The 27025-nt window shown below is 35.9% G+C and overlaps 4 protein-coding genes across 4 annotated transcripts; 1 reads left to right on the top strand and 3 right to left on the bottom strand.

Moving 5' to 3' along the window:
* The first annotated feature begins 3160 nt into the window (after window positions 1-3160).
* LOC106389853 (aspartic proteinase NANA, chloroplast-like) lies at window positions 3161-7087 on the top strand. The gene is made up of 2 exons (XM_013830198.3): window positions 3161-4339; window positions 5162-7087. Exons 1-2 carry the CDS (start codon window positions 3816-3818, stop codon window positions 5985-5987), a joined length of 1350 nt encoding a protein of 449 aa, XP_013685652.2. The 5' UTR covers window positions 3161-3815; the 3' UTR covers window positions 5988-7087.
* LOC106389855 (DNA-3-methyladenine glycosylase 1) lies at window positions 6854-8528 on the bottom strand. The gene is made up of 3 exons (XM_013830200.3): window positions 8010-8528; window positions 7868-7925; window positions 6854-7599 (listed from the first exon to the last, which is right to left on the bottom strand). Exons 1-3 carry the CDS (start codon window positions 8407-8409, stop codon window positions 7113-7115), a joined length of 945 nt encoding a protein of 314 aa, XP_013685654.1. The 5' UTR covers window positions 8410-8528; the 3' UTR covers window positions 6854-7112.
* A 1738-nt stretch (window positions 8529-10266) lies between these two features.
* Window positions 10267-12820, bottom strand: LOC106384683 (transcription repressor MYB6-like). The gene is made up of 2 exons (XM_048759215.1): window positions 11334-12820; window positions 10267-11139 (listed from the first exon to the last, which is right to left on the bottom strand). Exons 1-2 carry the CDS (start codon window positions 11494-11496, stop codon window positions 10418-10420), a joined length of 885 nt encoding a protein of 294 aa, XP_048615172.1. The 5' UTR covers window positions 11497-12820; the 3' UTR covers window positions 10267-10417.
* A 9261-nt stretch (window positions 12821-22081) lies between these two features.
* On the bottom strand, window positions 22082-23517 carry LOC106386128 (myb family transcription factor PHL12-like). Its single transcript, XM_013826018.3, has 5 exons — window positions 23301-23517; window positions 23080-23156; window positions 22855-22930; window positions 22669-22738; window positions 22082-22549 (listed from the first exon to the last, which is right to left on the bottom strand). Exons 1-5 carry the CDS (start codon window positions 23440-23442, stop codon window positions 22252-22254), a joined length of 663 nt encoding a protein of 220 aa, XP_013681472.2. The 5' UTR covers window positions 23443-23517; the 3' UTR covers window positions 22082-22251.
* Between the last annotated feature and the right edge of the window lie 3508 nt (window positions 23518-27025).

Raw genomic sequence — 27025 nt, 5'->3', positions numbered from 1 at the left:
AAGAATTTTAATCTTAACATTGAAATGGTTAGTAATATAGTTCTGAAAATTTTTAAATGCTTCTAGCACCCTATCCTTAGATTGCAACAAAGTGATCCATGTGTATTTAGATTTTTCATCAATGAATGTCACAAAATATTTATGTTGTTCTCTAGATACACATGGAGCAGTCCACACATCAGAGTGAATCAAATCAAAGCAGTTTTCATATTGGGTTTTTGATTTAGGAAACACAGTTCTGCAATGTTTTCCTAATATACACGCTTCACACTCATTTTAAAAGAAATACTAGGCAACAGGATGTTCAAGGAACGAGAATGGGGATGTCCTAGTCTAGCATGCCAGATTTCATCTTTAGGGAATTCAGAAACAGAATGAAACACACACGATAATTGAGATACAGGTCTTGTGTCCTCAAGTAAGTACAAGTCTCCCTTGGTAACACCTTTGCCAAGCAACTTACTAGAATCAATATCCTGAAAGTATACACTGTTAGGCGTGAAAGTAACTTGACAATTGAGATCATTAGTTATTTTTTAACAGACAGTAGGTTTGAGGCAAATGTAGGCATATAGAAAGCTTTAGATTCTTTATCAAACAATCTAAGTTCACCTACACCTTTTATTGGAATTTTATCTCCATTTGCTATCATCACATTTCCTAAAGCCGGTTCTATGTTCTTAATCAGTTCTAAATCACTTATCATGTGATGAGAAGCACCAGAGTCTATAACTAAGGGCTTAGCCGATTTAAAATTATTCATAGAACCATTTGCATTGTGAGAAGCATTAAGGGAGATACCAAGAGTTTTAGATATACCAGATTCCTTGAGAGCCTTGATGAGAGCGGTTAAGTCAGACTTCTTGATGGTCTCATCTAGATTGGCTCTTGGCGTGGCATAGCCTGATGTGGAGGCAGTAGCTCTTCCCACACCTAGGTTGCTTATACCCATGGTGATTGGTGTTGTTGGCTCAGCACCATCAGTTGAGAAGTTGGCTCTTGCATCTTGGTATTGAGGGCGGTTGTCCCTAAATTTGTTGGGCTTGAGGTGCGGATGTAGTATCCAGCATTTGTCCTTCATGTGGCCCTTCTTCTTGCAGTGATCGCAGGTCAAGTTTTTCTTCTCATCTAGCTTGTAAGCTGCCTTGTTTGACACGGCTCGTTCAGCTTGATGTGCCATGTTTAAGTCTCCCTTGCCTCCAAATAAGCCCACAGAGCCTTCTTCCTTCTGAATTTGAGCGCATACTTCATCCAGGTCAGGTAACTTGTCAGCTCTCAGGATGTGCTTGATTAAGCTCCCATAAGATGGATTAAGCGTGAGCAGTAGTCCAAACACTCTGTCCTCTTCACGCCTGGTTAAGAGAGTGGCGGGGTCGGTAGTATGTGGTCTGAGTAGTTCCATCTCTGCCCAAAGAGACCGGAACTTGCCAAAGTGAGGCTGGAACTCCATATCTCCTTGGTTGAGGGTATTGATAGCTCTTTTTACTTCAAAGACCCTTGTAAGGTTGGAGGTATTTCCATACACTTTGTAGAGTGTATCCCACAGCTGCTTGGTAGTTTCACAGTAGGAGTAAGACTCCATGATGGCGGGTTCTAGGGAGCTAAGGAGCACCGTGAGAACCATGAGATCTTCCTGAGCCCATTTGTCTTCATCAGTAGCTACCACAATCTCCTGTCCATCTTCTCCTTGGGTGGTTTGTTTTGGAGCTGCTTCTGCTGAGACATGACTCCACAAACCCTTTCCTCCAAGGGCAATCTTCACCATCCTGGCCCACAAGAGGTAGTTAATCCCCTTCAGGGTCACAGGTATGCTGATGCGGTTGTTGTTATTGTTGTTGTTCTCCATCTTGAGGATTTACTTGGTCAGAGGTAAAGTTTAAGAACTAGAAACAGAGTTTTGATTTTGCGGAATTTAGAAAGGTTTCAAGATTGTTGCTGCTCTGATACCATGATAATTTGTGGGATTATGAGAGCTTCTAAGTGTTTTAACCGTGATGAAGCACACGAACAAAGTAAAAAAGGAGTGAAGTAACCGTAAGTATTTGAGAGAGAAGAGAAATTTGCGAATTTAAGAGAATGAGAGGATTTGTGAGATTGAGAGAATGAAAGAAATGTTTGTATTGAATTGTGTGTTTAATTGTGTAACATACATGGTGTATTTAAAGGAAACAAAAGCAATAAGCACTCAATGGTGGAAGAATAAATAACTAGTAGTGGACTAGCCACTCCTCCCCATTTGGTAAGTGATATGGTCACTCCTCCCACTTCCTCCACTAACTAGTAGTGGACTAGCCACTCCTCCCCATTTGGTAAGTGATATGGCCACTTCTCCTACTTCCTCCACTACTTCCCTTTGTTTAATTCTTCATGTCAACAGTTCTTTCTAAATGAATTGGAGTTTCACTCATTTTTCCTTTTGAAAAAGAATATTGTAAATATATTTTATTATTAATACTTATTATTAGCTCTAATAATGTGTTGCACAAAAAAAAGTTCTAATAATGTTTGTTATTTTATAATTTTACAAATTTTATCCAAAATAATTGTATTTTAACTATCTTTATTATATTATACATAAATTTAGTCTTTACAAGAATATAAAATTATTTTTAGAAATTTATAATTGTATTATGAAAATATTAATAATTTATTAAAGCATAAAACACAAATACTGAATTAGTTTTGATACAAACAAAACTATATAAAAATTGAAAGATCAATTTATAAATAAAAAGCTCTTCTTGGCTTGACCTTTCCACTCGACTCACTTACGGCCGGCCTCTCTCTTGCTCTTGTTCACTCAAGACTCTTTTGTTCAGTCTCTGTCTTTGTTCTCACTCACTCTCTCTCTCTTTCTTACACTTGTGTTACAATGTCATAACACAAGCGCACACTCTCTCTCTTTACCCTCTTTCACGTTTGTCTTTGAGTCCAAATGGTGTGACGTAGAGAATGAAGGAGAATACTCGATTCCTATTCATTTCTTAAAAATTACACCATTTATAAGAAAGTTTTTGCTGCATTTGATTCATTTTCATTCTTTAAATTTTAAGGAACTATATAAGAAAAACATTTATTATCAAAATTGATATGGAACAAAGGGATTAAATATTTATTTTCATTCATTTTATTTTGTTATTCTTCATTCTTTTCTTATTCATTTTTATTCTTATTTTAATGGTCACCGATGAGAGTTATTTGTTTTGCATTCCTACTTTAATTTCTCAAAAAATGTTAGATTTGCTAAGAATTGATCAGTTTGTCATTAATTCATAAATTAAGTAATCTAAACGAACACTGTATTTCTGAATTAATAGCTTTAAAAGTAATTATAGGACTTAAAACTAAAATACATAGAAAACATGGTTTTGACTTTTGACATGCTAGCCTCAAATGTTTTCTTTTTAATTTACGGAAGATGTTTAAAGCCTTTAAAATAGTTTTTGAATTTTGGATAATAACAAAAATATGTTATAAAATAATAATCATAAATAACAAATAAACTCTCGTTGGAAAAAATAGGCTTTTTAATAAGAAACCCAAATAACATGGTGTGTTTTTTGTTTTTATTGTAGCTACAAAAATGAGTCTCCCTTTTTTTCAGGAAAACCACATTTTCAAAATCTTGATAAATATGGTAATTTCAGAAACTAAAACAAATCTAAAAACTATAACTCAATCAAGGTTTTTTAGATTTATGATTAAAAAAAAGAATAGAGAGAGAAAGGCGTGTTGGTCAATATAAATACTCTGTTTTAGAAACGGACAACCCTAAAAGGAGCAAAAAAAAAAAACAGAACAAGAGGACGAAAAAAATGAAGACAACGACAACAATGCTCTTGTGTCTCATCACGATGCTCCTAATAGCCTCCGCACATTCCAAGGAAGAAACGGCTATGCGTCTCGACATGAAGCACCGTGATTCACTCTCACCGAATCCGTCACCTTACCATCGCATCGAAGACATTATGGGCATGGACCAGAAGCGTCACAACGTCATTTCTCAGAAAATAAAAACAACTAAGGGTGGAGTGAAAATGTCGCTGGGATCAGGTTTCGACTTCGGAGCGGCGCAGTATTTCTCGGAGATCATGGTTGGAACGCCAGCGAAGAGGTTCAGGGTGGTGGTGGACACAGGGAGCGAGCTGACATGGGTGAATTGTAGGTTCCATGGGCAAGGGCCAGAGAAACTTGAGAATCGTCATGTCTTCAGAGCAGAGAATTCGTCCAGTTTCAGAAAGGTTGGATGCATGACGAAGACTTGTTCGGAAGATTTGGCGAAACTATTCTCCATCGCTATATGCCCTACCCCTAGAACTCCATGCGCATACGATTACAGGTACAAGGATAAATAAACTCTCTTTTAGTGGTTGTGTTTGTATTATTGATCCATAGTCAAAATGCGAATCAGGCCTGGCATTGGGTTTTGGGTTCGGTGCAGATTCGGTTCTTTCTGTTTTCGGTTCAATGAACCATTCGGTTATCTATGAAAATCGGTTCGGATTTAGTTCAGTTATTTCGGTTTTTGGTTCGGTTCGGGTAATAATTATAAGAACAGGCTAATATCCAATAAACTTTTGGTTTCAATTCGGTATCGTTTTGTCGGTTAGTTTTAGATATTCGAGGGTACAAATACAGATTTTTTTCAGGTTTTTAGATTAAAAAATCGGGTAATTCGGATAAATTTTAAATTTTTGGATAAAACTATTCGAGTAATTTGGTTATTTAGGGTAGTTCGGAAATTTTTAAATACTTTGGATAAAAAATATCTGGGTAATTCGGTTTATAAGTAATACTTTTAAAAAAATTGCTAATTTTAATACTATATATAATTGTTCTCGATTCAGTTCCACTCCGGTTTCAGTTTTTGGGTTATAGAAATATAGGAACCGTTCAGTTATTTTTGAATATCTGTTCGGTTTCGGGTTCGATTCCGGTTCAATTTTTGGTTCTCGGTTTTTATGCCCATGCCTAAACATGAGGGAGACATAGAGTTAGATGCAAGTGTATGTAAGGAGAAGATGTGAAAATTAAATGTGTCTTGTGCTACTATTCATTACAGTATATAAATGTTACTTATTGTGACTTGGGAGTTAGGTTTGCCTCTTTAGTAATAATTTATCCATGTTTTTTGCATTCTTACTTAGATTTGGTGTAACAGATATGTTGATGGATCATCAGCACAAGGTGTATTTGCTAAGGAGACCTTCACTCTTGGTCTCACCAACGGCAGCGTTACTAGTGTCCGTGGCCTCCTCATTGGCTGCAGCAGCGCCTCCGAAGGTGGTGCCAGCTTCCGTGAAGCAGACGGTATCCTTGGTCTAGCCTTGAGCGATTACTCCTTCACTTCAAAAGCCACTAACATCTTCGGAGGCAAATTCTCATACTGCCTCGTTGACCATACCTCACACAAAAACGTCTCCAACTATCTCATCTTCGGCTCTACACCCTCGTCTACCACCACCAAAGCCCCCGCAAGACGAACCGCTAGGCTTGATCTCAGTCTCCTTCCTCCCTTCTACGCCGTCAACATCGTTGGAATCTCCATCGGAGAGGAAATGCTCAATATCCCTCCACAAGTATGGGGTGTAAAGAAAGGTGGTGGGACCATTTTGGACTCAGGAAGCAGCCTCACGTTCTTAGCTGAGGCCGCGTACAAGGCCGTGGTTACAGGGCTACAGCGTCACCTTGTTGGTGTGAAAAGAATCAAACCAGAAGGACTACCAATAGAGTTTTGTTATTATACCAGCAAGTTCGACGACAGAAAGCTGCCACAACTAACGTTTCACTTCATGGGCGGTACTCGTTTCGCGCCTTATCGTAGAAGCTACCTGATAAATGCTGCGCCAGGAATCAGGTGTTTAGGGTTTGTGGAGGCTAAAGCTGAGGCTACTAATGTCATTGGGAATATAATGCAGCAGAATCATTTGTGGGAGTTTGATATTGCGGCCTCAACTTTGTCTTTTTCTCCTTCTACCTGCCTTTAGATTGGTGTTTTGACAAAATTAAATTTGTTAGTGAACAAGTAAATAATGCTATCAAAACTTGTTAGATAGCATTCATTTCCATAGAATCACTATTGGGCCTTGTAAATAATAGCCTCTTAGTGGGCCGTTGAGAGAGCAGGTTGGGCCCATAACTTCATTAGCTTGGTCTTTACTCTTTACTAAGTTTACACGCTCTGACAAAGAAGGGCTGCTTCTGTGTTACGGTGTTGAGGAAAGTAGGAATCTGATGCATCGTTGTTGCAGTCTCATGTGCTCTCTTCTCAAAGCATATTTGATTTTTCTTTTTCATTTTTACATTCTCTCAACATTAACAAAACTTGTCGAGTACTCTGTTTTATACCAAAAGTCACATCCTTACTTAAAGACCACATCTTCTATAAAAACATACGATAAGGGTAAATATTCAAATAATATCAATGATCATATAAACAGAGAGTGAAGGAAGGAGGAGCCTTGTCCTTGGAACTTGAATAAATAATTGAAAGGGTAGAACTGGGAAAGAAGTTATATTAGGGATGGGGAGAATGACCCAATCCAATGGGCAATGACCAATCCCATCATGGCATCCACTAAAATGATGCAATCATTATTGGTGACAGAGAAGCATCACATGCTTCATCATCATTCTATTTGCTTCTACGAACACCAATCACCATTTTTTTTGTTATTGTACTCTTCTTTCAATTCTCAATACAAATTTTAAAACAATAAAATAAATATCTTGGATAAAAGATTGGATAGAGACGATATTTTGAAAACCCAAGAGGATATTGAATTTTCCCATGCACATTAGTCTTTTTCTTTGGCTAAGAATGCACATTAGTCTTAAGTTATTATAAGATAAGTTAAACTCAAATGAAAATCAATTACTAATTCAATTTGTCACACCACACATACATCAAAAACCCTTATACATGTGATTATAATAAAAACGTCACACAAAAGAAAAGAAAAAAAACACAAACTACACCAGCTGGTTTATCTTACATGCCAATTAAAATCACACAATCCATTTCCTCCTACACCTACATTTGTTGTACACAAATCACCCGAAAGTTGAAAAACACACTTTCAATTAAGTAAATAAATAAGAAATGAGTTCTTTTAGGGATTGGTACTGAGGAGAGTGCAAGGAATGTGACGGTAACAAGTGAGCAAGTGGTCATTGGTTAGACCAGCGGCTTGCATGAAGGAGTGAACCACAGTGGGGCCCACGTACCTGAAGCCTCGACGCACCATGTCTTTGCTTATGCTCTCCGACTTGGATGTCTTGACCGGAATCTTGTGGCCAAACTTGTAGTTCGTGGAGATGGGTTTGTGGTTCACAAAACCCCAAATGTACTTCTCTAGTGACCCGAAGTTTTTCTTGATCTCTAGGATCTTTGTTGCGTTCTCCACAATGCCTCTCACTTTGCTCATCTCTATCTTGTATTCGGTGCTTATTTCATTCATCTCTTTCTCGCTAATTTTTGCAACCGCTTCCGCTTCAAATTCCATAAATGCTTTCCTGAAGTCATGGCGTTTTCTCAAGGTTGAAGTCCAATCGGAGCCTACTTGCGCGCCACTTAGGGTTAGCAGTTCGAACAACGTCCTGAAATAGAGATAATTAGTTTATTATTTGGATAAAATGAAAATGTGTTATAGTAAGATATAAAATCTAAGAAACAAAAGAAAGCTAATCACTTTTAGTTCCAAATATATAAGGGGATATAGATTTAAGATTAGTAGGTTACCAAATCATTTAGGATTATATCCTAATTTCCAAGATTTTAATACCCTCAATAAACTAAATTTTGTTGCAATTATGAAAATAAAAGTGATAGTATTAAAATTGTAAGAAAATAAAATATGTAACGCACTTGTCATCATGGACAGGGACTCCCCATTCTTCATCATGGTAGGCAACGTAAATAGGATCTGAGAAAATGACATTAACAAAATTCAGAATTTTGAAGAGAGACTAATACACCAAGTAAAAGAAAAATGGAAAGGCTAATATACCAGAAGTAGGGGTGATGAAGCTGCACCTCTGAGGATGAGGATGAGGGCTAGGGTGAACAAGAGGGACAACTTTGGAGGAGGTAAAATTAGTTAGCGTTGATTTAGATCTGCCGTAATGAGCAATCTTCAGTTTCCTTAGGGCTTGTTGTGCAGCCACTTGCTCCCTCCTCACGGCGGCTATACTCCCAGGAGCCTCGGTTATGAGCCAAGAAGGATAGCTTTCTCCTTCTTTAAAACTCTTTGATTTCTTGCGCTCCAAGCTTCCTCTCACTTTAGCTGAACCACCATTGCTCATCACACTGTCCCTTTTGAGGGACTCAGAACGGCCCATAAGGCGATTGCAACTACTTGACTGCAACGTTCCTCTTTTGGTCAAACCCATCGTCTCCGTTCTGCTCATTTTTCTATATATCAACTCTTAAGTTATATGATGTGGGAAGAAAGAAGCCGTAATGTTTAGTAAGACGAGAGAAGGGTTGAGTTGATTATTATGAATTTATGATGATGAAATGGAGAAGAGAAGTGGTTGTGTACGTATATATACTACGAGGGACATAGAGAGTTGAAAAGTGGTTGTAACTAAGGGTAATTACATTCTTACAGTGTAACATTATTGTAAAACTAAAACCGTGTGGAAATTAAATTATCAAATAATAACAACAAGCAACAACAAAAGAAAAGGAATATGAAAAAGAGTTAAGAGGCAGTGGCATGTGCAGAATTTGATGCAATGATGCCATCAAATCACATCCATGTGACCTTTAAGTCTTCCTCTAACTATTTTTGTTTACTTTTCTTTTGGTACTTCAATATTCTTTCATGTATTATTTTCGCCTTCTGTCCTTTATTCATTTTTTTTGTATCACATGCTCAAAACAATATCTATAGCGTTAGTATTCACTCATATTTTTTTTTTTGAAGAATAGTATTCACGCAACTTAAATTTTCTATTATCAACTTTCCATCTTGAATTTTATTTATGTATTTATTTATATGAATTAGTTTACAGAGACAATACAACTCTTTAATGGAAAAAGTTCGTTTTTCAATTGTTTATATATTCATGTGCAGTTTTGTATGCATATTGCAGTTTAAACATTTTGCAGAAAAATGGAAATTAGGAATTTCAAAAGGACTGTTTAGGATGGAGGAGATAAGATAAGAGAGTAAGAGACAGACCATGTGGTTTCACATATCCTATTTTTAAATATCTTATTTTTATCAGTTTTATAATATTAAACACTACCTAATAGGCTAATACTCTAATACATATCTTTATTCTCCATCTTCTGTGCTTCGGTGTTTGTCTTCCCGTTACTCCTAAGTCCTTTTTAAATCCATGATATGTTTGCTTCCTCCGTTATGTCCATTCCAATCAAATATCTATTATGCAGAATATTTATACTGTTGGATTAAGCTTGAAAGAAAATGAATTTTGAGATACAAGTTAAAGACCTAATCCTACCGAGTTATGGCTTTGCAAAAGGATTAGGAAAAGGAAATATGAAATATCTTAAGTTCATAGAGTTTAGGAGAAATCTAATCTCTATATAAGAAGATATCAATGTGTGGTATAACTTATGAGTTTTGTGATTGTGCGAGAGTTTTAGGTTTTTGAGTGAGTTTTTCTTAAGATTAATAAGAAAGTTATTCTTATTATTGAGTTTTATACAATTCAAGATTTTATATATACGTTGAATGCCATCTTGTGAATCATTTCTTCAGAATAACACAATTGACTTTCTCAACGCTTATGCTAGTTCATGTACAAGTATAAGCCTACAAGCAAATTAGAAGAATGTGGTTACAGGTTAGAGAACATGTGACGATGTTGCACGTTGCCTCTTTGCCTTCGCGCTTCGCACGAAGTTTCATCAACACTTGGCATAATTATTTCCACACGATCAATATCATTGGGGAACCAAATTTTAACCAAAAAAATATATATATCATTGTGGAATACGTATAATTGAATTTTGAAGAACAAAAAAAAAACGTATATATGAATCCATCGAACATATATCGTCATTGTCTTATCAATCATAGGAATGTTTTGACCACAAAAAAAAAAATCAATCATATGAATGCAATATATAATTGAGTCTATAAGGTCACACTGTTTAGTGGTATGGATTTGGCACTTTTCTTTCCCTTTAGCCATGTACTATAACCTAAGAGCCCTACTAATCCGACCCATCATTATATGGGCCTTTATGTAAATAGATAAAATTGGAGTTAACAAGCCCAACTTTATGTAATAGAAAGCAATAACCTATACGAAAGTAGTGAGAAAATGACAAACTGATTTTGGTAAAATCTCAGCTTTCAAAACTAGTGACAACAACAAGTGGAACTTATTCGTACAAATTATATACATTTTAGAAAACTAAAAAAATTGTAAAGTAAAACTAAAAGGTCCAGCCAAGATCATCCATGGGATTGAAATCCATAGACATTGCTGAAGAAAACATGGAACCAAAATCAGGATCAAATGTAGAGGAAGAAGGCGTGTTAAACAAAATGTCCATGTTGAGATCATCATCTTCAACACCTATCACTGCCTTTTCACTTGAAAACATGGGAGCTTGTTCGTGGATTGGTGCCATTCCATCAACATTTGACCAGTTAGGAATCATATTTTCATCATTTAAAAGACTTGACATGGTATGGTCGATGGGGATCACGGTTTGGGAGGGGATTGTAGTCTGGTTAGGAGATTTAACTTTGTTTGGTTTATTGGAAGTGTAAGGATTGACGTTTGTGATTGAGAAAGCTGTGGTTGATTGATCAAAAGTAGGGTTTGTCATGATGGACTTCGTCTTGCTTGGCTTAGGTGTATTATTACTAGAAGAAGAAGCAGATCTTTTGTGTGAAGGCATAAGGTTATGAGTGGAAGGATCTAAACCTTGAGAAAGAAGCTTCTTCTTAATGCATGAGTTCCAAAAATTCTTCACTTCATTATCAGTGCGTCCAGGTAAGTGCTTAGCAATTTGAGCCCATTTGTTACCAAGAATACGATGAACATCAATGATAGTCTGCTCTTCCTCCGCTGTAAAGGATCCTCTCTTCAGATCAGGCCTCAAGTAGTTTATCCACCTTAATCTACAACTCTTCCCACATCTCTGTAATCCTATATACACACATACATACTATATATAAATCATACATCGAAACTGTAAATGGACCAACATTAATATATAAATAACATGTATCGATATGTTTAATCGTCAATTGGTTTTGAGTTGGAAACTAGTAATTCCTATATATATATATATATATATATATATATATATATAGTCAAAGAGTTAGAGAGAGATGTAAAACCGGCAAGCTTGGGAACAGAACTCCAACTAGGATGACCGTGAGTGGTGATATAACGAAGAAGCTTGGCGTCTTCCTCTGGAGACCAAAGCCCTCTCTTCACTTTGTGCTTCCCACAACATCGATGTCCCATTTCATCTCTTTTCATTTCCCACTTCTCACTCATCTTCCTAATTTATATATGCAACATACAAGCTAAGACTCTTGGTGTTAATAAACCACCAGGGTCACTATTTAATTAATTTTCCCTCAGCAGTTTTATTTTCTTTCTTCGTATAATTAATTTAATATGATTAACCAAACTTGTGTTGTTTCTCTTTTTCTCTCTGCGTGTCTTCAAATGGAAGCCTGTTTAGAGACATTAGCAGTTCACGTCACTTTCCTTGACAAGAAAAAAAAAATCCATTCATGTATCTATTTAACTTGTTTTCTGATTAATGATTCATTGCATGCATGGTTCCTGTAATTATCAGTGTACTTTAATGGAATGGTTCTATACTATATGTTCTTTATAAGACGCTAACTTCCTAAATTATACAAGTTTTGATTAAACTAGACTTCAACATACATGGCATGGGTCACTGACTCATTAGTAAGAAAATAGTAGATATATTATCTTCGGATCATTACACTACTTAATATAGAATGACCCATTGGATTTTAGATTAGTTGTACTCATGATCACGCACCTTTGTAAACTAAAATTCAGTACGCATAAACGCAGTATGATATGTTCAAATGCCGTAGACTAGTAAAACCAAATAGAAGTATAAAAAATGCAGCAGAGTATCATTAACTCTACAAACAATCAACAAGAGTATAAAGATCATCAAATCTGTATTAATTTCTTTTCTTCTTTTTTTTCAAACGAATTTATTAAAAGGCTACTAGAACTCGATCTTCCACCGCCAATGGATCAAGCTTTCTTTGCGGTGATAAATCTTTAGAACCCGTGTTTAAATTTTGACCTAAACTGATATGAACAAAAAGATTATAGGCTTTCTACATGATCTTTATCAACTTATCATGTGAAAGGCTTTTTGCAAATGCGTTACTTTTGGTAGTTTGAATATTGGAATCCATGACTAGTATACGTACTATCCATCAGTAAATACGTTTCATTTACTAACATAATAGTTAAATTAAGAGGTAAAGTAAGGAGCACGATTGCAATATTTTCCGACCTAATCGCAACTACTAGAAAATTGGAGCATGAGAAGAATTAGAACAATCCTTGGGGCTTCCAAATAACACTTCCGCTCAAGTAAGCCACGTACGGTCAAGCTTGATATATGTCTTTAACGCAATCGTTTGTTTGAATCCGTCAAGTTAACTGTAATAATAAACTAATCAAAATATAGGTGTGGAAAAGCGGTTAATTAACATAATAGTACTAATCCGTCGCTGTTAATTACCATATCATGTAAAATCTTCGTATTGATGAAGCTACATATATTTAACGATACCACATCTGTTCTGGTTTTCCATCATACTATAAAATTAGTATTTTATCTGGCAGCCTTTCTTTCTTTTAGTTAATTTTTATTTATTTATCGATAAACCCTAACCCTGAGTAAAGATGGAATAGACCACTTGGTAATCTTTTAGTTTTCTACAAAAAAATAAAACTAAAGAAAGTAGTGGTCATTGTTGGGCGATTCTGGTATCAATTTGACAACATGAAATTAGAATGATGTAACACAATTCATTTTGCTAATAAATAACTGGGTAATCATGATTCATGAGTCTGTTTTCTCCAAGATACGTACGTCATTTGATTGTAGGAGTAGTAACTAAGAAGATCTCGGCCTATACCGACTGGTCGTAGCGTTAACTTTGTCTTTCTTGGTTTAACATTTTTTCTTAATTAATTATTTCCAAATGTTTAGCTCGACGTATAGCTTTATTAACACGAAACATCGTCAACATAACAACACTGTCTTCTGGATCATTTGTTGTGTTAACTACTTTTGCGAATTATTTTGTGTTGAGTAGTTTTTTTTGTAATTTTTTTTGGAAGAATTTTTTTTTTGGAAATTAGAATAAGAACCTGAAGGATAAATGAGACCTAAACTAATAACGTTAACTTTATTGGACTGAGAAACTTTCAACGCGTTAGGACTGAGAAACTTTCAATGCGTTATGCCTGCCATGGACTGAGAAACGTTACCTGTACAATAAGCTTGTTTCATTCTCCCGCCTTCAACGCGTTAGGCCTGCAACGGTCTCCTTTTTGTCGACGTGGTATCTTCTTTTTAGTAGGTAGTGCGAGCTTCTAGCCATTTTTTGTAATGCGGTTCCTTGATGGACTGAGAAACTTTGTACCATAATCCTGCTTGGATGTATTAGTTACGAATGAAATGTTTAAAAAAAATAACGTTAACTTTATGTTTTGAAAAAGAAAAGAAACAACGAATAATAACAGATAATTGAAAGCTGGTGAAGTGTGAGAGCAAACAAATAACACATTTACTCCATCGTTCAATCTTATCCTTAAGTTATGTAATAAGTCTCCTTCCTTGCAGAAGATTAATAAAACACCCTTTTTTGACCGTTTCATATCCGCGAGACTTCCATTGACTCGTCAACCGACAGACTTTGAGAGGTGAGACTATAACTTTGACTAGTTGCCTTTCATGCAGTCGGAAGAGATATAGGGATCCGAGGCGAAATTATATTTTTTTTTGTTTATATAATTTTATGCGTATTATATTTAAAATGAAATAATTCAAAATAACATATTTTTACCACATGGAATAAAAATTAGAAAACAAAAAATGATACAATTAGAATGTAAAATTTTTGATTAATTTATTTTGGTTCTTTAATAATTTTCACCAAATTATCATAGTATATAAAATGTGTATAAAAGGTGATGTAAATTATTAAATTAGTAACATAAAAATGAAGGTTAAAATTTTGTGTTAAAATGATGATACTTTTAAAAATATTAAATCTCTAAAACTTAGTTACTTTTAAATGTTTTTACATTTACTTATATTCAGAAAAATGATACAAAATATATAAAACCATATAATAATAGATAAAACCTTAAAAGTCAACAAAAGTTGCTTCAATTTTTATTTCTTTGATTTTTCTCAGCAAGTCATCTTAATTTGCATGGGTTAGAACTTAGAAGTTGATGATTTTAAAAAATACTATTAAAGTCTCTAGGATTTTAACTAAAATAGATTCTAACAAAAAAAAGTTCCAAACAAAAAGTGGATCTGAAATCCGGTAAAAATCTAACTAATATTTATTAGGTACAAAAAATTAGAGATTAGGGATCCCAAAAATTTTACATTATTAAGCACGGCTCCGGTTGCCTTGACCAGACTCTCGTTTGTCTCAAGATCCTCAAATATATTGACCCTTTTAATGTGGCCCATCTAACGTTATCACTTCAAAATTCAATAAATTGGGTTTTTGGTCTTTTGGCCCACATTTCCTCAGATTGTGAGGGGATAGATATATTTGAGTGATGAAAAGTTAAAGTGGTGTTGGGTGGTGATTTTTTTACTACAAAAGTGACTAGAAAGACAAAATCTTTAAAATTTCAGTGTGCAAGTAACACACATATCTTCTGTATATTAATTGATAAAAATTTGAAAAGGTGTAATCTCAATTTTGTAATGATTAAAAAAAATATATTGCTTATGTGTCAATCAATTAGGTATAATTAGTCATAAGTGTCAGTCTCACATTGAAACTGAAAAACATGTTAGTCTAATTCGATTTTTATATCTCACTATAAATATTTAATACCAACTATATGATATCATATGATATTAACTAAAGCAAGATGATTATTTATTGTATATTATTTCATTAAATAAAACCTACGGAATTACCTAATGTGATTATGATATATATAGTAATTAATGATTTTAAATAATGAAAATTTGCTAATAATCTGTATGATTTCTATCATTGTTGTTTAATTCTTTACTATTAAAATAAATTACACAATTACATTAATCATATATTAAAAATTTAGATTTTTTTGTATATGTTGTATTTTGAATTTTTCAAAACGAGTATAAATTACTAAAACTGTTAAAAGTCTCACATAAACTTTTGTGATCAATGTTTAAATTTTTTCTATAATAATATACAATGATAATAAAATCATATAAATAAATAATTTTATTTTAATAGGTGTTTATGTTAATATATATATATATATATATATATATATATATATACTTCATATCGTTTAAATTTAATTATATATCATATACAATAGATAAGATTGATTGTTTTGATTTATTTATTCTAAAATGATTGCGAATAAACAAGGGGAAAATTGCCAAATATGACTCACAACTTGATTTCAAACAGAAAGGTTAACCCAAACTTGAAACAAATGCAAAAGTAACCTAAAAGGCTAATGAAATTACAACCAACCCCTTGTGAACAAACAAAAAAACCGATTTTTTTTTACGTTTCTAACCCCCGTAAGTCGTCTGCCCAGACGACTTTCCAGTAAGTCGTCCAGACGACTTTCCAGACGACTTTCCAGTAAGTCGTCCAGACGACTTTCCAGTAAGTCGTCCAGACGACTTTCCAGAAAGTCTTCCAGACGATTTTCCAGTAAGTCATCCAGACGACTTACCAGAAAGTCGTCCAGACGACTTATCTGAACTAGTTTTACTTAGAAATAATTTAAAAATTTTGTAAAAAATATTTTGATAAGCGAAAAATTGAAATCATGTAATTAACATATGTTTTAAGAGATATAAATTAAGATATAACAAAAGTTAATTGTTTTCAACATAGATGAGTGAAAGTAGTGAGTCATGATATTCTTTGGTTTAGGTTTTGCCAACATATGTTTTAGTATTATATGTGTTCTTAGGGTTAGATTTTGGAATGCATAAATGTTTTTTTGAAAACTTTAAAATTTACCTAAGTGTTTTAATTCTGTGTATAGTAAACACTATTTAAGTATAACTACGGGTTTATAACGTGGTTAGTTAGTTAATTTAGTCAATTTAGTTTAGGGGTTAAATTTAGGGTCTGGGACGACTTACTAGTAAGTCCTCTGATGTACAGTATTCAACAGACGACTTACTAGTAAGTCGTCCAAACTGGACCAAACCTTTAATTTTACAATGTACTTTTAAACCTAACCGGATTATTTACCGGCCATATATAAGGTGTTTTTTTTTCACTGTTTATCGAAAATCAGAAGCCGTTTCTCTCAAAAGCGATTTCGAAGGCGATTTCCGTCGATTCTCTCTAATCCATCGTTCTCATCGTTCTCACCGCCGGTTATCTCTCCGCCGTTATCACCGTCGTTCTCACCGTCGTTCTCACCACCGTTCTCACAGCCGCTTCCTCTATTTAAGATCCGAGAGGAAACCCTAGCATGCATTCTCTCAGAGGCGTTTCGTTGAACTCCGCCGCCGGTAAGTTATATCTCTTACTGTCGAGTGATTGATTGAGGAAAAGATGAACATAAAACTGGAAGTCTTGGAAGACTTATAATTAAGTCGTCTGGGAAGTCTTCCAGCTGGAAGACTTCCCAGACGACTTAATTATAAGTCTTTCAGCTGGAAAACTTGCCAGACGACTTAATTATAAGTCTTTGATTGTTTGAGATGGTTGTCTTTGATTGTTTTGCAGGCAGACAAAAAAAAATGGAGAAGCCAGAACTCCCCCGTAGGATATATACATTAGGGGAAGAGCCCCCCGCAGTGCATAGCATTTCGTATCATACTTGTTGGACGTTGCATGCTGCTTTAAAGAAAGCTCTTCATGATGACGAATATGAAGAGCTGAAGGAGTCGAAGTTGGGAGTTTTTATCAAGTTCCAAGAGCTGGGATTTGATTGGGCTTCAAGGCTGGTTCACTACATGCTCGGTTTCCAGCTGGACATAAAGAAGAAGTATGAGCTGTGGAGTCTCGTTGGTCCAGAACCTGTGAGGTTTTCACTGTTAGAGTTTGAACACCTCACTGGTCTAAACTGCGAGTACATCGAGGACCTTGAGAGACCTCACTCTGTTGTTACAAAGGAGTTGACTTCTTTTTGGGAGATGCTGGGAGTTCATGTCGAAGCTGGGCCATCTACTCAGGAGATAATAACAGCACTTGAGAGATGCAAAGGGTGGTCTCGGGATGATCGCAAGCGGCTCGCGTACCTTGCCATCTTCACTGGATACATTGAAGGGAGAAAGTATTCAACCCCTACACGGGTTAGTCTGGCAAGGCTAGTGATGGAGCTAGAACGGTTTGAGAATTATCCATGGGGGAGAGTCGCGTTTAAGGTGCTGATGGACTCTGTGAAGGGCAGAGATATTTCGGGTTGTTACACTATTAATGGGTTTGCGCAAGCTCTCCAGGTCTGGGTGTACACAGCTCTTCCGGAATTGGGTGCTACTTTTGGTAATCCTCTCCCAAACAATCCGTCTCCCCCGATACTGGCTTACAAGGGTCGCAAAGGACGCAAACAGTTTAAAGAGGCTATCCTCAGTCAGGTATTTACTTCAATCTGGACGACTTCGCAGAAAACTTATAATTAAGTCGTCTGATAAGTCTTCCAATTAGACGACTTAGTAGAAGACTTATAATTAAGTCGTCTGGAAAGTCTTCCAGCTGGATGACTTAGTAGAAGCCTTATAATTAAGTCGTCTGGGAAGACTATCCAGACTACTTAATTATAAGTCTTCTACTAAGTCTTCCAGCTGGAAGACTTTACAGACGACTTAATTATAAGTCGTCTACTAAGTCTTCCAGCTGGATGACTTAGTAGAAGCCTTATAATTAAGTCGTCTGGGAAGACTATCCAGACTACTTAATTATAAGTCTTCTACTAAGTCTTCCAGCTGGAAGACTTTACAGATGACTTAATTATAAGTCGTCTACTAAGTCATCCAGCTGGAAGACTTTCCAGACGACTTAATTATAAGTCGTCTGTGAAGTTTTTTCTTTCCATCTTTCTTAATCCGTCAAATATCTAAGTTCATATCTTCTATTTACTGCAGACAAGGGTGAACAACTTTATTCAAAAGGACACTGGTGAAATGTTTCCAAAATGGGAGTTTGATGTTGAGGACCCGCTCGCGGAGAACATAATTAAACTCATGTTTGTGAAGAAACCGTGGAAGTGGACCATGGATTGCTGGGAAGTCACCGGTACTTGGGTCAATACAAAGTCGGCGGTTGTGAGTCCAGCGAAGAAAAAGGTAGTGAAGGAAGACAGTCCAAGACCTCGGAAGAAAGCTCGTAAAGAGGCACCTGCTGAAGGTAGTGAAGGAAGACTATCACTAGAGGCTACTCATCAGATACACAACTAGCCAATTTTGTGAAAAATCATTCCCAAGAAGGTTCATCTTCAGCATCTACGATCCCAAAAGCCAATGGAAATATCTGAAAATTCCCATCTTGTGCGGCTGCAACTAACATAACACCTCCATATTTCCCACTTAGGTGAGTCCCATCCACCACAATGACCCTTCTCTGATACTTAAAACCTTTGATAGAAGCTCCAAAAGAGAGAAATAAATACTTAAATCTATTGATAAAATCAAGTTCTATAGCCGTGATAGAATCGGGATTTGCTAAGGAGATTTGCTCGAGATATGATGGCAGACGCGAATACCCATCTTCTGCTGATCCTCTCACCAATGTTTGTGCATATAAAAGTGCTCTGTATGAAGTGGTGTAATCAAGCGTCATGCCAAACATGTTCTTCATTGCATCAGTGATATGCTGCGGATTCAACCCATCAATGATTCCAACACGATCAATAAAAAGCCTACTAACATACTTCGGAGTACAGTGTCTCCGCTGAGCGAGTCGGTCTCCCGCTGAGCATGTATGTTTTTCCACATACTTTGTTACCCAAAACGTGTTTGTCCCATGTTTCACACTCGCGCTGACCTTCCATTGACAACCACTAACCGGACATGTTGTCACAAGGAGAGTTTTCGTTGACTTGTATATTCTGAAGGAGAACTTAAACCTCACTGCTGTCAACCGCAGCTCTGAAAGCAGTGCATCCTTGCTAACAAAACTCTGGTTGACATAGATACTGTTACCATTCGATCTTCCTCCTTCAATCTTTTCGATATCTTCAAAACACATATCATCATCTTCCTCATCCTCATCTTCAACCTTTCCATAAACACTGTAATCCTCACCCTTCTCGTCCGCTTCAGCAACAATAGAGATACCAGCATCCTCCTCCCCATCGACCTCATCCCCATCGTCCTCCTCCCCGTCATGATTTTCATCTTCAACCAAATCATCATCATCATCTTCAAAACATTCATCAGCTTCATCATCTTCCCTGAACTCTGAAACCGTTTCCACCTTGCTACGGCTTGATACACAAAGCCGTACTCCATGCGTTTTGGTTATCTCGAGCAAGTTTCGAACTTGTCTATCACTTGTAACATGAATAGGAGGGGTGTCTGGAGCCTGCATCATTTCTGCTGGTAATGAGTAGGTTATCTCCACAGATTTTGTGCTCATGTCCAGGTTATAATCTTCTTGAGCCATTGCAAGAAGTTCAGCATGTGTCGAACCTTCCCCCAAAAAAATGATTCTCGCTCCTTTGACATTATCAACCACAAAATCCCAACGACAATCATTCAACAACCATTCTCCATACACTGCATGTAACTGGCGCATCATCTACAAAAATTCAAAATAAAACACATTAGTAAACATAGAGAAAATGAAAGTTTACTAAACATTGACGCAGACGACATACCAGTAAGTCGTCCAAACAGGTCATTTTTGCAATTGAATTTTAAATAGGACGACTTACTTGTAAGTCGTCCAGCTTTGTTTGTTAAAAAAAAAAACCTAGACGACTTACCAGGAAGTCGTCTAGGATAAATGGGTTAGTTTTGCATTTGACCGAATTGTATCAGATATTTGACTTTTCCTGGACGACTTACCAGTAAGTCATCTCAGGGAAAACAAAAATTTCAATATTTTATTAAAGCTAGACGACTTATTTGTAAGTCTTCTCAGGTTAGTTTGCAATTCGAAAAAGAAACTTATATATTTAACTTTACCCAGACGACTTACTTGAAAGTCGTCCAGCCAGACGACAAACAAGAAAGTCGTCCGAGATAAGCAAGGTTTGACCATAATCTAGGAATTAAATCTGGACGACTTTGCTTATCCTGGACGACTTTCAAGTAAGTTGTCTTACTGGACGACTTCCGCGTAAGTCGTCTGGAAAAAGTTAAATTTATGTTTTATTTTCCAATTGCAAAAGTAACCTGAGACGACTTACAGATAAGTCGTCCAGATTTAATAAAATATTGAAATTTTTGTTTTCCCGGAGAAGACTTACTGGTAAGTCGTCCAGGAATAGTCAAATATCTGACACAATTCGGTCAAATGCAAAACTAACCCATTTATCCTAGACGACTTATCAGTAAGTCGTCTAGGGTATTCTCTAGTTCTTTTTTAACAAACAAAGATGAGGACTTAAAAGTAAGTCGTCCGTTTGACCAGAAGACTTACCCGTAAGTCTTCTACAGCCAGACTACTTTCGGGTAAGTCTTCTACACAAACAGATCTGGAAAAAATTTCAGTTTCATACCTTAAACTAGTGAGATGACTTCCTTAGCACACAGAGTCTTCTCCAACCACCCACAATCTCAAACGAAAGTAACCCACCAAGAATAGTATGCTTGAATGGCTCTATAAACCATAAAAAATTTTGAATCAAAAGCTTGAGTTTTTTGGATGAATATGGAGGCAAAGTGAAAGAGATGTTGTTTTTAGTTCATTACAAGTGAGAAAGAGAGAGTGTAAATCGATTTTAGGTGCATTAAGAGCTTCAAATTGGTTGTTCATGGTGGTTGGGGTATTGATCACAATGGCAATCTTGTAATTACTTGAAGATGATGAGGGTGAGAGAGTAAAAATATCATTTTCGGAAAAAAAAATAAAAAAAATGTGATGGTATTTTCGTGAATATCATGAACTTGTGGGGGTGAATAGGACAAAAGAAAAATCCAAGAAAAGCATGGGTTAGTTTTAGGTTTGACTTTGAGTTTTGAGTCAATCTTGCAAAAAGCCCATAAACAAGAGCGGTCATTTGATTTATATGTGTAAGCCAATTTATTACATAATAGTAACTAATTTCTTAGTTATTTAATATATAATTATTATTTTATTATTTCATAATATGCAGAAAAATATAAAATAAGTAATTATTCTGCACAAGACAGTAAATCTTAACCTAAATATGTATCTCTTTAATAATTTTGAATCTTAAACATTTTCTAAATCTCAGGCCAAAATAAAAGAAATAAATGAGAATAAACTCAAAAATCAATATTTATATAGCAATAACCAAAATGACACAAAAAATAAAAAAATATTGAAGATAGATAGGATTGACACGTGACCGTAAATTTCTCATAATCATAATTAACTTTTAAATTGCTAAATCATGATATAAAACCGAGCTGACATAGTTTCATTGTAACCAAATAGTAGGCATGAGATTCTTCGGCCTAAACGTTAGGTTTTTATGCAATAAATAATTTTTGACCTAAAATATTTTTTAAAATGAGATCAGTTCATTAGTAAACAACAATTAATAAAAAAAGTTTAAAAAATTGTTTAAGAGCCAAATATATTAATTCGATCAATAATATAATTTGTTTTCATACGATATTTCTTAAATAATTTTCATATAAATATCTTGCGGGTCTTATCCTAGTATATAATAAACACACAAGAATTGAGAAATACATGGGGCAGCCCACGTAACCATCTATTGCACATCATCACATTTATTAGAGTGGATAACGAAGATCTACTTCATTGTTTGGCAGAACTATTACATGTGAGTTTGTGCATTTATACACATTAGAATACTAGAGTAGGAGGAGTCAAATAGCTAGACCTACATATGTATTCTCTAACCGAGACAAACCGTACGGTTCTAGCTGATAGAGCTCCGAGAATCTTGGAGGGAGAAGTTGAGACTGATATCAGAAAGATTCAATGTAGAATCCATGGAGGAAGACGAGGGAAAATGATCCTCGAACCATGGAATTGGGAGGGGTGATGTGTTGTTGAAAAAGAGAGTAGAGTAGTCTTTGGTGAGACTTGCTTCTTGTGTTTCACATGCTTTCTCCAACATGCTCTCCATGTATTTCCCTTGTGCTTCTATCCTTTGATTCACCTGTCTTTCTACTTCTACCTCTTCCTCTATTCTTCTTTTCACTTCCATTTGCATCCTTCATCACCAATTCATCATTTATAATTTACCATTTAATCATATACTATAATAAGATTTTAATTAAGTTTTAAGTATATTTGAATCAATAGTTAGGAATGTGAAGTGGAAAGCACATACTCGTTCATATTGCGACCAATGATGTGAGGAGTACTGAATACAACATTCCTTTGAAGATCCAACATGGAAGCTGCATGTGTAATCGATCGATGTCGATTAACAACTAGATAAGACATTCATTGTCACAAATTAACCAATATATGGAGTGATTTTGATTAATTAAGAAGGCTGATGAATTATGCGCACCTCTATTAGTATCCCTAATATTAGTGGAGTGACCATGACTATGCTCGTTGTGAGGCTGCTTTCCAAGTCTGAACTTCTGTAAACACATATACATATAAAGTTATAGTTACCGGTATGTTATACTTTTTAATTCTAATTTCTAAGTATACATGCAAAACTAACTAATTAAGAAGGAACACAAGAACAGTAAAGTAGGAAGAATGATGTATGAAGCAAGACAAGGACCTGGAGATGGCTCTTGAGATGGTAAAGTGTAAGACCCTTCACAGCCATCACTCTCATAATCGTCTTTGGTGTAGCTTCTGTTGATATAATATCACAATTATAGGTAATGTTTACTATTAGTGTAAATAATCACCAACTACATACTATACTGCATACAGACATACATATGACTACAAATGAATGAAGCAATATAAGAAATGATAATGGTGATGAAAACGTACTGTCAGGGCCTCCAAGGTGAGTGACGGCGTCAACGAAACGTTCATGAAGCTCAGCGGTCCAGCAGAGACGAGGTTTAGGGTCGGTGGTGAGAACGAGACCTGATGGTGACTCGGCTCTCCTCTCCTCCCTCGACTGCATCATGATTAACAGATGCCGATAGGTGATGCAATATTCAACACAAGCGAATATTAAGTATTTATGAAAGATGAAAAAAAGAAACAATCGATAGGTGATTAAGTTACCCATGGTGTTGGATGTCAGTTGATCCATCTTGTTTTTTCCTTTTTTTTTGCTAAGATGTGTCAAACTTAGATCTCGCTTTGCAAAATCTCTTTTCATTTATATGATATTTACAATTTAGCAAAAAAAGAAAAAAAGAAACACACGACGTTTTGCAAACTATAAAGTTAAATTATGGACTGACATTGACACATATAACCTTTTTGTATAATCATATTTAAAGGCAGGGATGCATATCTATAGACTATATGTACAAATGCAATATGGTTTACGCTTCGAAGTTGTAAACCATGCAGGCGATTTTACATCTACACATGTCTATTGTTAAGTACCGTTAAATCCAAATTATAGCATGTCCCAGTCCTTCTATTGTTGATTTTTAACGCGTCTGGCTTTATATATTCATACGATAAGAATTTGCTTAATACCATCAAATCCAAATGTATAAGTCGTCATATTTTGATGTAATGCACCTTCATTCGATAAGAAATTGCTTTTAGATATATGCAATGTGGGAGTAAGGAGCATAAGGGCATGATTATCGGAGTATCTTGGGCTTCGTCCTTAGGTATTTCGGCCCAAAAAAAAAATAAAAAAGCCGCGACATCATAAGAAATTAAGCCGAACGTCCCCCATTAAGATGTTTTTGGGCTGGTCCTTCGTCACAGGTGGCAGCATCCGATTGGAGAAGGTATCGGTGTAGGGCAAAGACCTCTTTTCCTGTCTCACAACTCTCTCTTGTCTCTCCTGTGTCTCTCTCGACGGCGATAGAGAACGACATCCAAATTCAAGCGTCTCTGGTTTCGATCGGTGGGGAGCAATCTTTTCTCGTCTCTCACGACTCTCTCATGTTCTCTCCCGAGCCTCTGTCGAAGGCGATAAGTAACCGACATCCTCTTTCAAGCCTCTCCGCCGATTTGAAAAAGGTATGTTTTTTTTCTACCGTTTTGAGATTTAATTGTCGATCTACCTCCTCCGAATGATTGCATGATTCCCGTTTGTTGATCTTGTTGCTGTTTGTCTTGATTGCATGATTCTCGTTTGTAGATTGCATGATTCCCGTGTGTTGATCTTGTTGCTGTTTGTCTTGTCTTGATTGCATGATTCCCGTGTGTTGATCTTGTTGCTGTTTGTGTTGTCTTGATTGCTTGTTGAGTTATAGAGTTGATCGTTACCATAGACTGTTCTGTTATTGTAATGAAATGATTCCCTTGATAGATTGTTTCTAATTATATTGTTGTGATGAAATGATTCCCGTTGTATTATAGATTGTTTCTAATTATATGTATTTGTTACTTGTCGTTATTGGCCGATGAAATGTCTAGCTTCGTTTCGAATTTGTGGAACCTGTCTAGCTTCATTTCGAAATTGATGAACCTGTGTAGCTTCATTTCGAATTTGTTCATGACATCTTCTTTGTAGCCGATGAACCTGTGTAGCTTCATTTCGAATTTGATTTCACCATTGTAGGTACTGGTTACTTGTTGTTTCTTGTCACAGTCGTTAATGCTAAAATGAATATAGTAGGTACCAAATAGTCTTCGTAAATTAAATGCATTGTTGTTAGAAATCTTGTAACTAAATCTTGAACCAAATAAAGTTTATTTACAATGATATCGATGACAGCTTTCTAGTTGTGTAGAATCTCTTAACTAAAATGCATTGTTGTAACTAAAATGCATTCCATGTCTGATTGTGTAACCAAATCTCTTTTAAATTTAATGAAAATGTAACCGAGACTTGATAGCTTTGTACTTGTTAGCGACTTGTTAGATATGTAATAACTGATGATTAGACTTTGTTAGATAATGGTTGGGTGGTTGTGACTTATTACTTGTTACCGTTTCAACTATTAAACCCCAATATGTCCTAATTATCTCCATACGCTTCTTTCTCTCCTCTTTCCTTAAATTGGCTCGTTGTTCTCTATACTCTCATATCTGTTCATGGTGGTATGGATTCAAGCAATCCTGATATGGATTCAACGAATCCATATAGCCAGTATCGTAGTTATGTAGGGCTTCTTAACAGCCAAAGAGAAAATGTAGTTCATCAAAACTTTTCTTATGAAAGTTTTCCCTCTAGTGCAAACCTTGGATCCTCTGAAATCCCTCCGTTAAGTTCTCAACAATCTGAAGCTCCAGCTGTACCTGAAGACACACCCGCGGAGCGTCGGGAGAGAAAAAAATGGTCTCCAGCTGATGACGAGGTTCTAATAAGCGCGTGGCTCAACACCTCTAAGGACGCTGTTGTTGGAAACGAACAGAAGTCACGCTCTCGAGACATTGCGGCCAGCTCTCGGATAAGGTTGATTATCTAACGTCTGTGAGTGACTACGACACGCAGCTTAACCAGGTAAAGGAACTGCATTACGAGACAGAGCAGAAGTTGGTTAGCCTTGAGAGAATTGTGTGTGACTTAGCTAAAAAAAAATTTAGGTTTGGGAATGGCTTTCAACTCGTTGTAGGTTTTATGGTTGTTGTGCTAGGGATAATAGCCATGGTCCTCTTGATTAAGTAACTGCAGCTCGTTTCCTCGTTGCTCATATGCAGTTGTTGTAGGTTTGAACTCTTGGCTTTGAACTTGTATGCACTTGATAGCCATGGTCCTCTTGTATGAACTCTTTGAACTAGTATTTTGTATGCTCGGCTCTTTTGTATTAACTTGTATTTTCTATGCTCTGTCTCTTTTGTATGACTTGTATTTTGAATGCTCTATAACTTGTATTTTGTATGCTAAATTAAAGGAAAATATAATCATAAAAAACTTGTATACTTCACGAGATTTATCAAGTAAGAAACATGCTCTCTTTCTTTTGTTTGTATACTTCACGCGTTTTACAAACTTGCTCACGGGATATAGAATCACACAAACAAACAAATAAATCACTTACACAATCAAAGAACCTATAAAGCCTACTATGACACTAACAAGCTACTATCACGGGTGATTCATACACTTGCACTATCACGGGAGATTCATACAATCACACAACCACAACTTCTTCAGCCTATAAGTATGACATCTTCTTTCATTACACTTACACTTTCATCTATCCTCAACTCATTTCTATAACAATTTTTTTTTCATTTGAAATGACATCTTCTTCCCATTATCATTACCACAAAGATGATGATGCTGATGATGAACTTGAATCCCGATTTCAAATTTTTTTCCAGTACCCCGATGATTTGCCAGAACCAAAAGAGCGAAAAAAACAAATTTTTATCGAGAGAAACCGAGAAGACGGTCATATGAAGCTTTGGAATGATTATTTTAGCGAAACACCCACCTACCCGGACTATTTATTCCGCCGACGTTTTCGAATGAACAAGCCATTGTTCTTACGTATTGTGCATCGTCTCTCCACAGAAGTAGAGTATTTTCAACCATCAGAAGATGCAACCGGACGGTCAAGTCTATCACCACTCCAAAAATGTACTGCATCAATTCGTCAATTGGCATATGGTGGTGGAGCAGATAC

The sequence above is a fragment of the Brassica napus genome, chromosome C5 (genome assembly GCF_020379485.1).
Source record: "Brassica napus cultivar Da-Ae chromosome C5, Da-Ae, whole genome shotgun sequence".
In the NCBI taxonomy this organism is placed as follows: domain Eukaryota; kingdom Viridiplantae; phylum Streptophyta; class Magnoliopsida; order Brassicales; family Brassicaceae; genus Brassica; species Brassica napus.
This window is presented reverse-complemented; position numbering and strand designations above follow the sequence as displayed.

Coding starts and splice junctions, on each gene's coding strand:
- LOC106389853 (XM_013830198.3), top strand. CDS start 3,816: ATGAAGACAACGACAACAATGCTCTTGTGTCTCATCACGATGCTCCTA. Junction 4,340..5,161: donor CCATGCGCATACGATTACAG/GTACAAGGATAA, acceptor TTGGTGTAACAG/ATATGTTGATGGATCATCAG.
- LOC106389855 (XM_013830200.3), bottom strand. CDS start 8,409: ATGAGCAGAACGGAGACGATGGGTTTGACCAAAAGAGGAACGTTGCAG. Junction 7,926..8,009: donor CTTCATCACCCCTACTTCTG/GTATATTAGCCT, acceptor TCATTTTCTCAG/ATCCTATTTACGTTGCCTAC. Junction 7,600..7,867: donor GTCCCTGTCCATGATGACAA/GTGCGTTACATA, acceptor TCTCTATTTCAG/GACGTTGTTCGAACTGCTAA.
- LOC106386128 (XM_013826018.3), bottom strand. CDS start 23,442: ATGATGCAGTCGAGGGAGGAGAGGAGAGCCGAGTCACCATCAGGTCTC. Junction 23,157..23,300: donor TCACCTTGGAGGCCCTGACA/GTACGTTTTCAT, acceptor TTATATCAACAG/AAGCTACACCAAAGACGATT. Junction 22,550..22,668: donor ATTGGTCGCAATATGAACGA/GTATGTGCTTTC, acceptor TTGGTGATGAAG/GATGCAAATGGAAGTGAAAA.
- LOC106384683 (XM_048759215.1), bottom strand. CDS start 11,496: ATGAGTGAGAAGTGGGAAATGAAAAGAGATGAAATGGGACATCGATGT. Junction 11,140..11,333: donor TTCTGTTCCCAAGCTTGCCG/GTTTTACATCTC, acceptor GTGTGTATATAG/GATTACAGAGATGTGGGAAG.